Genomic DNA, 11,087 nt, shown 5'->3' with positions numbered 1-11,087 from the left:
AATTAATGTGTATAGATGACAGCGAAACCCTGGTATAATAAATTTGTATAGATGACAACGAAACCCTGGTATAGTCAGTTTTTATAGATGACAGCGAAACCCTGGTATAATTAATTTGTATAGATGACAGCGAAACCCTGGTTAAATTAATGTGTATAGATGACAGCGAAACCCTGGTATAATAAATTTGTATAAATGACAGCGAAACCCTGGTATAGTTAATTTGTAAAGATGACAACGAAACCCTGGTATAATTAATTTGTATAGATGACAGCGAAACCCTGGTATAATTAATTTGTATAGATGACAGCGAAACCTTGGTATAATTAATTTTTATAGATGACAGCGAAACCCTGGTATAATTAATTTGTATAAATGACAGCGAAACCCTGGTATAATAAATTTGTATAAATGACAGCGAAACCCTGGTATAGTCAGTTTGTATAGATGACAGCGAAACCCTGGTATAGTTACTTTGTATAAATGACAGCGAAACCCTGGTATAATTAATGTGTATAGATGACAGCGAAACCCTGGTATAATAAATTTGTATAAATGACAGAGAGACTCTGGTATAATTAATGTGTGTAGATGACAGCGAAACCCTGGTATAATAAATTTGTATAGATGACAGCGAAACCCTTGTATAATAAATTTGTATAAATGACAGCGAAACCCTGGTATAATTAATTTATATAGATGACAGCGAAACCCTTGTATAATAAATTTGTATAAATGACAGCGAAACCCTGGTATCATTAATGTGTATAGATGACAGCGAAACCCTGGTATAATTAATTTATATAGATGACAGCGAAACCCTGGTATAATTAATTTGTATAGATGACAGCGAAACCCTGGTATAATTAATTTGTATAGATGACAGCGAGACCCTGGTATACTTAATTTGTATAGATGACAGTGAAACCCTGGTATAATTAATTTGTATAAATGACAGCGACACCCTGGTATAGTTACTTTGTATGAATGACAGCGAAACCCTGGTATACTTAATTTGGATAGATGACAGTGAAACCCTGGTATGATTAATTTGTATAAATGACAACGAAACCCTGGTATAGTCAGTTTTTATAGATGACAGCGAAACCATGGTATCATTAATGTGTATAGATGACAGGTATAATAAATTTGTATAGATGACAGCGAGACACTGGTATAATTAATTTGTATAAATGACAGCGAAACCCTGGTATAGTTACTTTGTATAAATGACAGCGAAACCCTGGTATAATTAATGTGTAAAGATGACAGCGAAACCCTGGTATAATTAATTTGTATAAATGACAGCGAAACCCTGGTATAATTAATTTGTATAAATGACAGCGAAACCCTGGTATAGTTAATTTGTATAAATGACAGCGAAATCCTGGTATAATTAATGTGTATAGACGACAGCGAAACCCTGGTATAATTATTTTGTATAGATGACAGCGAAACCCTGGTATAATTAATTTGTATAGATGACAGCGAAACCCTGGTATAATTAATTTGTATAAATGACAACGAAACCCTGGTATAATTAATTTGTATAAATGACAGCGAAACCCTGTATAGTTAATTTGTATAAATGACAGCGAAAGCCTGGTATAATTAATGTGTATAGACGACAGCGAAACCCTGGTATAATTATTTTGTATAGATGACAGCGAAACCCTGGTATAGTCAGTTTGTATAAATGACAGCGAAACCCTGGTATAGTTAATTTGTATAAATGACAGCGAAATCCTGGTATAATTAATTTGTATAGACGACAGCGAAACCCTGGTATAATTATTTTGTATAGATGACAGCGAAACCCTGGTATAATAAATTTGTATAGATAACAGCGAAACCCTGGTATAGTTAATTTGTTTAGATGACAGCGAAACCCTGGTATAATTAATTTGTATAGATGACAGCGAAACCCTGGTATAGTCAGTTTGTATAAATGACAGCGAAACCCTGGTATAACTAATTTGTATAGATGACAGCGAAACCCTGGTATAGTCAGTTTGTAGAGGTCGCATTAATACACTGTAATGGTAATATGTAGAAAGCATTATAATAAACAGTTTGTAACCGTCGATGAGGTCAGAAAAAAGTTTTATTAACATACGGAAGAATATATTTCGAGATGACGTCATCTTTAAATGTTAGAATTCCAGTGGAAAAAAACCCCGATGAAAACATATTAATAGACGATGATTTTCTGTTAAAGCATTTAGAGTTGCGGAAATGTCAGGAAATCTTCGTTGATTCGTAGTCTACTCGCGGGGAGCCATCAGGATATGTTTGGCTAGTCAAGCTTTCCTGTTCCGTCTAAATATAGTCCGGCTCGACAATTGCTGTAAATGATATATAGCGGCTATGTGTACTGACTGACATCTGTGTTCGCCCAGATATTGTAAGAGATGTCTTTCTTTGCAGATTGTTTCAAGTAAGCTGTATAGGAAATCCATTGCCTACTTGTTGGACATCACAGGTTTGCGTGTTGGTATTAAAAATATGATAAACAGAGAGAAAAATATTTTGATTCAGATTTTCGTTCAAGCTTTGTTTCATCTCGTAAAATGTTCATGGTATTCCGATATAAATATATATGTCAGTGTGTCATGTCTTCGGAATATATAGGTCAAAATGTTCTGAGATAATGTAATAACTATTTGCTGTTCTATGACGCAGTGAGAGACGGTAATATACAAAATGTACATAAACTATGCGTTTACAGAGTCCTAGGATAGTAAATTTAATTTGATTAAATGGCATTATGAAGACGGAAATTAGTTCCCAAACAAATCAAATTAACATCGATTTGAAATCCACCTTCTTTGACTATATTATTAATCGTAATTATCATTTTGTTATATACTGTCCCGTAATGAACAGCTGTTACCCATGTCATCAGTTTCTGACTTGTACTAAGCCTGTATTCAGTTACATGTACTGTACTAATACACTTTTGTTATTACTGAGTGATTGAAAACGTATTCTTAAAATTGTATTTTGTTGTTTACCATAAAAAGTGTCATCATTCTATCCTACTTAACACAAATAGTCTATGTTCGTAATTCAATTCATTACGGTAATTATTCATATATATTATAAACTGCCTCATGTGCTAACTATAGACCAATGGAATTTGTAGTTTTCGCGAAACGATGAACTGTGCTACGATTAACATGGTGACATATCGATGCCTAAGAACTTATATAAAGCCATGCCAGGTAGCTGATGGTGTTATGGGGTAAAGCTGCTTTGCAGTTTCTATAGAATTTAACCATGAAGGACACACTTAAGATATTTGAACTTTAATTGAAAATAGGGTGCAATATTTTAAAAATTTAAAATACAAAGTAACGATCAACCATGGACATATAACATTTACAAACTTTAAAAGATTTATAGAGTAAGATAAGACTGACTTTTCAAACAAAATCAAACCGGCACGCTAAATAAATAAAGCTTGACCTTTGATAAAACCCATTTTCAGTCAATAACCCGACTTTAATACTATGCCTGCCTGGGACGCTCAATGACAGGGCGTGCGATTAAACAACACGATGCAATGTTATAGACAAAAGTCACTACAATTACCCTGTTCCCTATAGTGCAATTAGAATTGGAAATCGTCCAAGAATCCAGACCAAACTCCACGAACTAGGACAGTATTTTTTTGAAAACATTACGGCATTGTATACCACCGAGACTACATTGTATACCACCGAGACTACATTGTATACCACCGAGACTACATTGTATACCACCGAGACTACATTGTATACCACCGAGACTACAATAGTTATCCACCTTCTACAATTGTTCTTGTCTTGTCCTCTTACCAAAACTAAGGAATTTCGACGTTAATACAAACTGATAAGTGTATGAGGCTATGCACTTTAATCAATTATGGTTTGAAACATCATTGATGATATTCACTGACTAACGCTCAAAGTCATGACGTCATTCCATTCATTGATTCTGAAAAGCATATCACTTGTAATACGAATGCCTGGTAACATTGAATAGCTATTTAGCCACTTTTACACGATATGTTCGAGGCTTGAACATGGGGCGAGAATTCATAAGTTTAAAATATTGATTTGAAGACGCCGTACGGTCCCTATAATTAAGATAAAGGGGACTGTCAATGAGCATCAACAGTTCACGTGTACTTCCGAACCCCGTGACTGCACAGACATTTTTATTTCAACAATCACGTCCAAATTCCCCGGGACTGTGACATTTCCTCCCAGCTCCTACATTACTAATGCTGTAACGTGTTCAGAGTCACTATCAATACTGTTACTATCTACAGCAACCTTGTACACGGAGGGTTCGATATTGATGGATTAACAGTTTCCTGTACTTTAACGTACACGAGTTTTTACTATTCTAACAAAATGAGAAGCCGTGTGGAGATTAAATGATGGAGGTGTGATAAGGCCGGAATCCCTACAAACCATGCTTTTTCATGACAAGTTTATGTTGAAATACAGTCATGGTAGAGCATTGCACTGTTTGTGTGTGGGCAGCATGTACTTTGTCAGGTTATTCACAAAATTTTGCATAAATATTTCAAATATAATTTTAATAAAAGCACAAACGAAGATGATTCGTCATTATATCACATTCTGATGCTATGGCACCATTAGATTAAAGATCTCGTTAAATTAGGACTAAATAAACGTTGATGACATAGAACGTAGTGTGATATAAAAGGCAGATTAGTTGTAAGACATAAGTTAACGTTATCTTAAGGAAAAGATTTCAGAGGTTTCTTCACGTATTGTTGATACGACCTAAAGAAAATGTTTACAGAACATACATATAAGTATTATAATACAAAGAATGTGATTGTAAGTAAAACAGAATACCAACAAGATCAAATGTTTACACAAACAAGGATGTTAAAGCGTCGGGGAGAGTAAAAACAAACCTCACACAACACTTGCCTCGCAGCAGGCTCAGAGAACGCGCCTATAATTATCCTTGCGTCCGAATCCTGTGAAAAGACACAAAATATTCAAAGTGACTGGCAAAAACGTTTATAGTGTCCACAAAGTTTTATCATATACAAAGTAGGCTATTGTTGAGGTAGGTTTTCATATCTGCATCAGATTGTCCTCAGTTAACCGGACAATTCATCTCGAACGTATTTGATAATTTCTGTTTGTGCTTTGATCGAAATAAAATATGAGTTCAATACGAAGAAAATGTATTACAAGGAAGCGTGTCGGTGGGGTGTTTTTTTCACATATTTGTGACGAATGACCAACCCTTAATGATTTTGTAATAAATGAATGACCTACCTCTAGTAAATTTGTGGTAAATGACCAACCTCTAGTGATTTTGTGACAAATGACCTACCTTGGGTGATTTTGTGACAAATTACCTACCTTGGGTGATTTTGTGATAAATAACCAACCTCTAATGTTTTTACGATAACTGAACAACCTTCAGTGATTTTGCGAAAAATGGCCAACCTTTAGTGATTTTGTGGTAAATGACCAACCTTTAGTGATTTTGTGATAAATTACCTAACTCTAGTGATTTTATGATAAATAACCTACCTTTTGTGTTTTTGTGATAAATGACCTACCTTTTGTGTTTTTGTGATAAATGACCTACCTTTAGTGATGTTGTGATAAATGACCTATTTCTAGTGATTCTTTGATAAATGACCTCTTATGGTTTTGTGATAAACGACCTACCTTAAGTGATTTTGTGATAAATTACCTCTTTTTAGTGATTTTATAATAAATGACACACCTTTAGGGATTTTTTGATAAAAGACCTCTTATGGTTTTGTGATAAATGACCTACCTTAAGTGATTTTGTAATAAATGACCTACCTTAAGTGATGTGATAAATGACCTCTTATGGTTTTGTGATAATCGACCTGCATTTACCTTGAGTGATTTTGTGATAAATGACCTCTCTTTAGTGATTTTGTAATAAATGTCATACTTTTAGTGTTTTTGTGATAAATGACCTACCTGTAGAGATTTTGTGATTCATGAGGCCTACCTTTATAGTGATTTTGTGATTGAATGACCTCTTTTTAGTGATTTTGTAATAAATGACATATCTTTAGTGATGTTTTGATAAAAGACCTCTTATGGTTTTGTGATAAATGACCTACCTTGAGTGATGTTGTGATAAATGACCTATTTCTATTGCTTTTTTGATAAATGACCTTTTATGGTTTTCTGATAAATTATCTCTCTTTAGTGATTTTGTAACAAATGACCTACCTTGATTGATTTTTGGATAAATGACCTACCTTGAGTGATTTTGTGATAAATTACCTCTTTTTAGTGATTTTGTAATAAATGACATACCTTTAGTGATTTTTTGATAAAAGACCTCTTATGGTTTTGTGATTCATGACCTACCTTAAGTGATTTTGTAATAAATGACCTACCCTAAGTGATGTTGAGATAAATGATCTCTTTAGTGATTTTGTAATAAATGTCATACTTTAGGTATTTTGTGATAAATGACCTACCTCTAGTGTTTTTGTGAGAAATTACCTACCTTTAGTGATTTTGTGATAAATGACCTACATCTTGTGATTTTGTGATAAATGACCTACCTTTAGTGATTTGTGATCAATGACCTACCTTTAGTGATTTGTGATCAATGACCTACATCTTGTGATTTTGTGATAAATGACCTACCTTTATTTAGTGATTTGTTATCAATGACCTACATTTAGTGATTGTTTGATGAATGACCTCTCTTTAGTGATTTTGTGATAAATGTCATACCTTTAGTGATTTTGTGATAAATGACCTACCTCTAGTGATTTTGTGATAAATTACCTACATCTTGTGATTTTGTGATAAATGACCTACCTTTAGTGATTGTTTGATGAATGACCTACCTCTAGTGATTTTGTGATAAATGACCTCTCATAGTTTTGTGATAAATGACCTACTTTTTTGTGATAAATTACCTCTCTTTAGTAATTTTGTAATAAATGACATACCATTAGTGATTTTGTGATAAATGACCTGCCTTTAGTTATTCTGTGATAAATGACCTCTCTTTAGTAATTTTGTAATAAATGACATACTATTAGTGATTTTGTGATAAATGACCTACCTCTAGTGATATTTTGATAAATGACCTCTTATGATTTTGTGATAAATGACCTCTCTTTAGTGATTTTGTAATAAATGACATACCTTTAGTGATTTTATGATAAATAACCTTCCTTTTGTGATTTTGTGACAATTGACCTACATCTTGTGATAAATGACCTACCTTTAGTGATTTCATTTTCGTTGTGATCTCTCCTTTCTTTGTTCCAAAAGATTCGGTGACCTTCACCGATATGTTGTGTTGTTCCAGAAAGGGTGTAAGTTCTGCCATTGCCTGAAGAAAAATGTACATTGGCAAACAATTTGAATAACAATAGTAATAATTTAGTATCGATTTGTAACATACTTGATTAAAGATGAATTATTGAAACTTATTTTGTTAAACTTATAGAAGAAAGGAGAGCTAATGGATTTTTGGTATGTATTATTATACCACTACGGTATTCTAAACAAAATTTTCTTGCAAGTGAAATAGTACCAATTAACTGATGCACTCCCCTTTAGATGTCAACATACCTTAAGTGCACATTATTATGACATCATATTAATGAATCAAAGGTGACACTCTCCTCAATTTAATGAACGTTATGCTATAACCATGGTTACATATAAGGAATTAAATTGCAATCCCAAGATGCAGATCAATGAAATCCGTATATTTACAGTGTATTCTATTACGCAGATGTTACCAAGGTACCGGTACTAACCAAATAGAACTCCTCCTTGTTTTCATAAACAGTTGCCACAACATTCCATCGGAAGTGCTGTAAGAAGAGTGCGCGTGCAGGGTTGTTTGCGGCGTCTGTTGGCGCCAGCCGAAAGAACGTTTTGTATTTCTCTCTCTCACTTAGTGCGGGTGACGTAGATGCATAGGACACCTTGGAATAACAATAGATGATTGTTTGTCAGCGATTCGTGTAACATTAACGTTTGTTTGATAATCATTTTTGTTTGAGATTTTAAAAAGCAGATATCATTTTGCACAGCAATGAGGATGAGCAAAGTTACCCATTGTAAACAAATATAACAAGTCTGTTTACAGGGAGTCTGATGTGCTGTTTGCTTGTTTGCTTTTTTAAAATATTTTATCAAATAATGTGCCGTTTACAATTTTGATACTTTCTATGATATTTTAGAACGGTGTTAAACCTGAGAAACCTCGGTGTAACAAAGAATCGTGTTACCATACAACAAGGTCAATAAATATCATCTTATAACAAAATAAAACAAAACATAAAATATTATCAAGTTTACGCCATTGTTGTCGTTAGCTTCGGTATCATGGCACTCAGACGCATGGCCCCTTGCTACTTTTAGACAAGCTCCGGATATAAGAAGAATATAAATGAGGAAACTTGGGCGCGTGAGAACCACACGATACTCTGTTTTACCGTTGTGTTGCTGATATAATCTTATCAGATCAGGACCACTATTATATAACTCCGGTACCTATAATTTTAAAATAATGAAGCCTGTTTGGAGTATAATATTTGATTATCGTACGAAGAGAAATATTTACACCCGAGACATTTTAATAACCCGGAAATAAAATAAAAAAATAAAATTGACTCAAATATTCATTCATTTGGGTTTTTTTCAACAATCAAACTTCTTGGGAACACAAACATTCATACAGTCGTTTAACCGGTTATTTTCTTGCATGACTATTCTTTTTTAATAACGACATCAGACCGTCTTCCGTCACGACTGCAAGCTCTTTCATCTTACACTCGTAAAAATGCACGGTTAATGTCGGATTGTGGGTTCAAGGTTTTACCTTATCACCCAGTACCAAGAAGTTGTTAAGAGGCAGGATCGTTGCCACGTATTGTCACACTTTGTCAGGAAGGGATGGAGTTAAGTCGTGTGAAAATTAATGAATGGGACCTACCAAGGCGGACCCTATATCTTTGCAAGTATAATAAGAACAGTTTTTAATTAAAGAACTTTCGAAACAAAAATCTATTTTAATTTTGTATATCGATTTATCAAAAAATCCTCATTTGTGATACAGATTATGATATAATTACTTTTTGAATTTGTTTTCTTTTTTTTTTTTTGTATTTTGTTCTTGTGCAGCAAAACCTCGCACATGAACCACACATTCTCTTGCTGCGTCGCTGGCTATGTAGCTTCAGTTGTTAAAGTTATGAAAACAATAACATTGGTACAAATTCGTTCGATGTGATGCAAAGTTTATCAATAATTAAATAAGTATGTGGTTTTTTTCCATTAATCTTGGTAATATATAACTCACGTGTCTTTAAAGTTCGTAAATAGCCATCTGTAAACGGAGGCTGTTGGCTTACTGATCAATTGGGTTCATAGAGACTATGACAACTCCATGTCCCCTCTTCACGAATAATTCAATTAGAGCAATTACTTTGTACAGGAAATGAGAAACTAACGCAGTACTCACTAATTGACTAGGATGGCGTTTTACTGCCAATGACAGTATACCTGATTTAGATACTTTACGGGAAACATACAATCTATTTCAACTGACCGGATATGTCAAAGTACATTTAATCAGTATATTTTATGTCTTTTAACGCCGCCTTTCATTGGGAGAAAAACGTGTTTTTTTCTAAAATTAAAGAAAAAAAGTATGATATTTGGTTTCTATGTTTTCATGTATTGACATGCAAGTCTGCAATATGTGTCGGTATTGCTACATGTATCAGCTTTGTGGACGTATAGTTCACAGTGGTCCCCTTTACTGTGAGGAAACATGCACTGATCTACACAGTTTGTATATATAGTCGAATGGATCGTTGTCCTCTCCATGAGTACACTAGCTCGTTAACATTTTATAATTGATCAGCATCGAATGTTCAGCCCTCAGTCTTCACTTTCAGTGATAATGGGAAACGTGTCTTCCGACCCTTTTGCTTCTAAATTATATGCCAATCCCATTTTTCCCAACTGCCATAACATAAACGCTTTTTCAATAAAACTCTATGGTAAGGACTGTTCTTCTTTTGAATAAATTCAAATTTAAAAGCACCTATTTCTTACCCAATTACCATTTTGAAAAAGGGTGATGGATCATTCATCTATACTTGACATATGTCAGACTACAGTGCTTCAACGGACACCATTAATACCTAAACCTGGTCGTACATGTATATAGCGTTTGGGGAACGTTCTAAATTTGTGTAATAATGTATCACAGTTTCTATACACTTCGGTACCATCAATCAAAGCCGCTGTCACACTTTACCCGATGTTAAACGTGATTACAGTACAAACCTTCCATATCCAACAGTTTTCGGTAATCATTATAAGAAATTATAAGAATGTGTATCATTATCTAAGGAGGACTGCAGTATGTTTGACCCCGGGGTTTATAATGTAATTCATTCATTTTAATGCTACAATTTGTACAGTTGGTGTTCTGAAGTGCTCAGAACTCATGTTGCCTGGGTAAACACTATTGTTAGTGAAGTAGCAATCGATACATTCCGTATCTACCTTACTATTTTACAAAAAATAAAGTAATCTGGCAGTTTCCTATCTACATTAACGGGTTTACATATACATACATGTATACAAATGTACCTGTGGTGCATACGAGTGAGTTTTAGTCGATCAAGTTAGGTTTAGGGAACGTAGTTGCAATTGTACTAACATTTCCGCTGATTAGCTCAACAAATTCTGTTTTTTGTGACATGCTATGCTTAACTTTTAAAGTCTTTTCGCGATTTCTCTTCTTATGGCATAGAGGATATAAGCAACAACCTATTTATCTTCTTTCATCGCGAATTAAGGCACGCATAGATACCATACAACATAGTGCTACATGTACTACTATATCCAAGCCATACTCAATCTTTAACGATAGACAAACGAGGGATATAATGCTATAAAACTAATCTCACCTGATCAGACAAACGTTCTATTCACAGCACTCCTTTTAGAGCAAATATTTAATATGTTATCTCGGCGTCTTTTTTTGTGGCCAAGTGCTCTCTTAAATTA

At 34.0% G+C, this 11,087-nt stretch overlaps 1 protein-coding gene across 1 annotated transcript in view; it reads right to left on the bottom strand.

The window, feature by feature from the left end:
• The window catches only part of LOC110445803 (gamma-aminobutyric acid type B receptor subunit 2-like), a 60,405-nt gene that overhangs the window by 12,985 nt on the left and 36,333 nt on the right, over window positions 1-11,087 (bottom strand). Inside the window, exons 3-5 of the mRNA XM_021490597.1 lie at window positions 7,814-7,984; window positions 7,270-7,380; window positions 4,937-5,002 (exon numbers count right to left, since the gene is read on the bottom strand). Of these exons, the coding sequence (XP_021346272.1) occupies window positions 4,937-5,002; window positions 7,270-7,380; window positions 7,814-7,984 (348 nt within the window). The remainder of the gene's footprint in view (window positions 1-4,936; window positions 5,003-7,269; window positions 7,381-7,813; window positions 7,985-11,087) is intronic.

The sequence above is a fragment of the Mizuhopecten yessoensis genome, unplaced genomic scaffold (genome assembly GCF_002113885.1).
Source record: "Mizuhopecten yessoensis strain PY_sf001 unplaced genomic scaffold, ASM211388v2 scaffold2369, whole genome shotgun sequence".
Taxonomy (NCBI): domain Eukaryota; kingdom Metazoa; phylum Mollusca; class Bivalvia; order Pectinida; family Pectinidae; genus Mizuhopecten; species Mizuhopecten yessoensis.
This window is presented reverse-complemented; position numbering and strand designations above follow the sequence as displayed.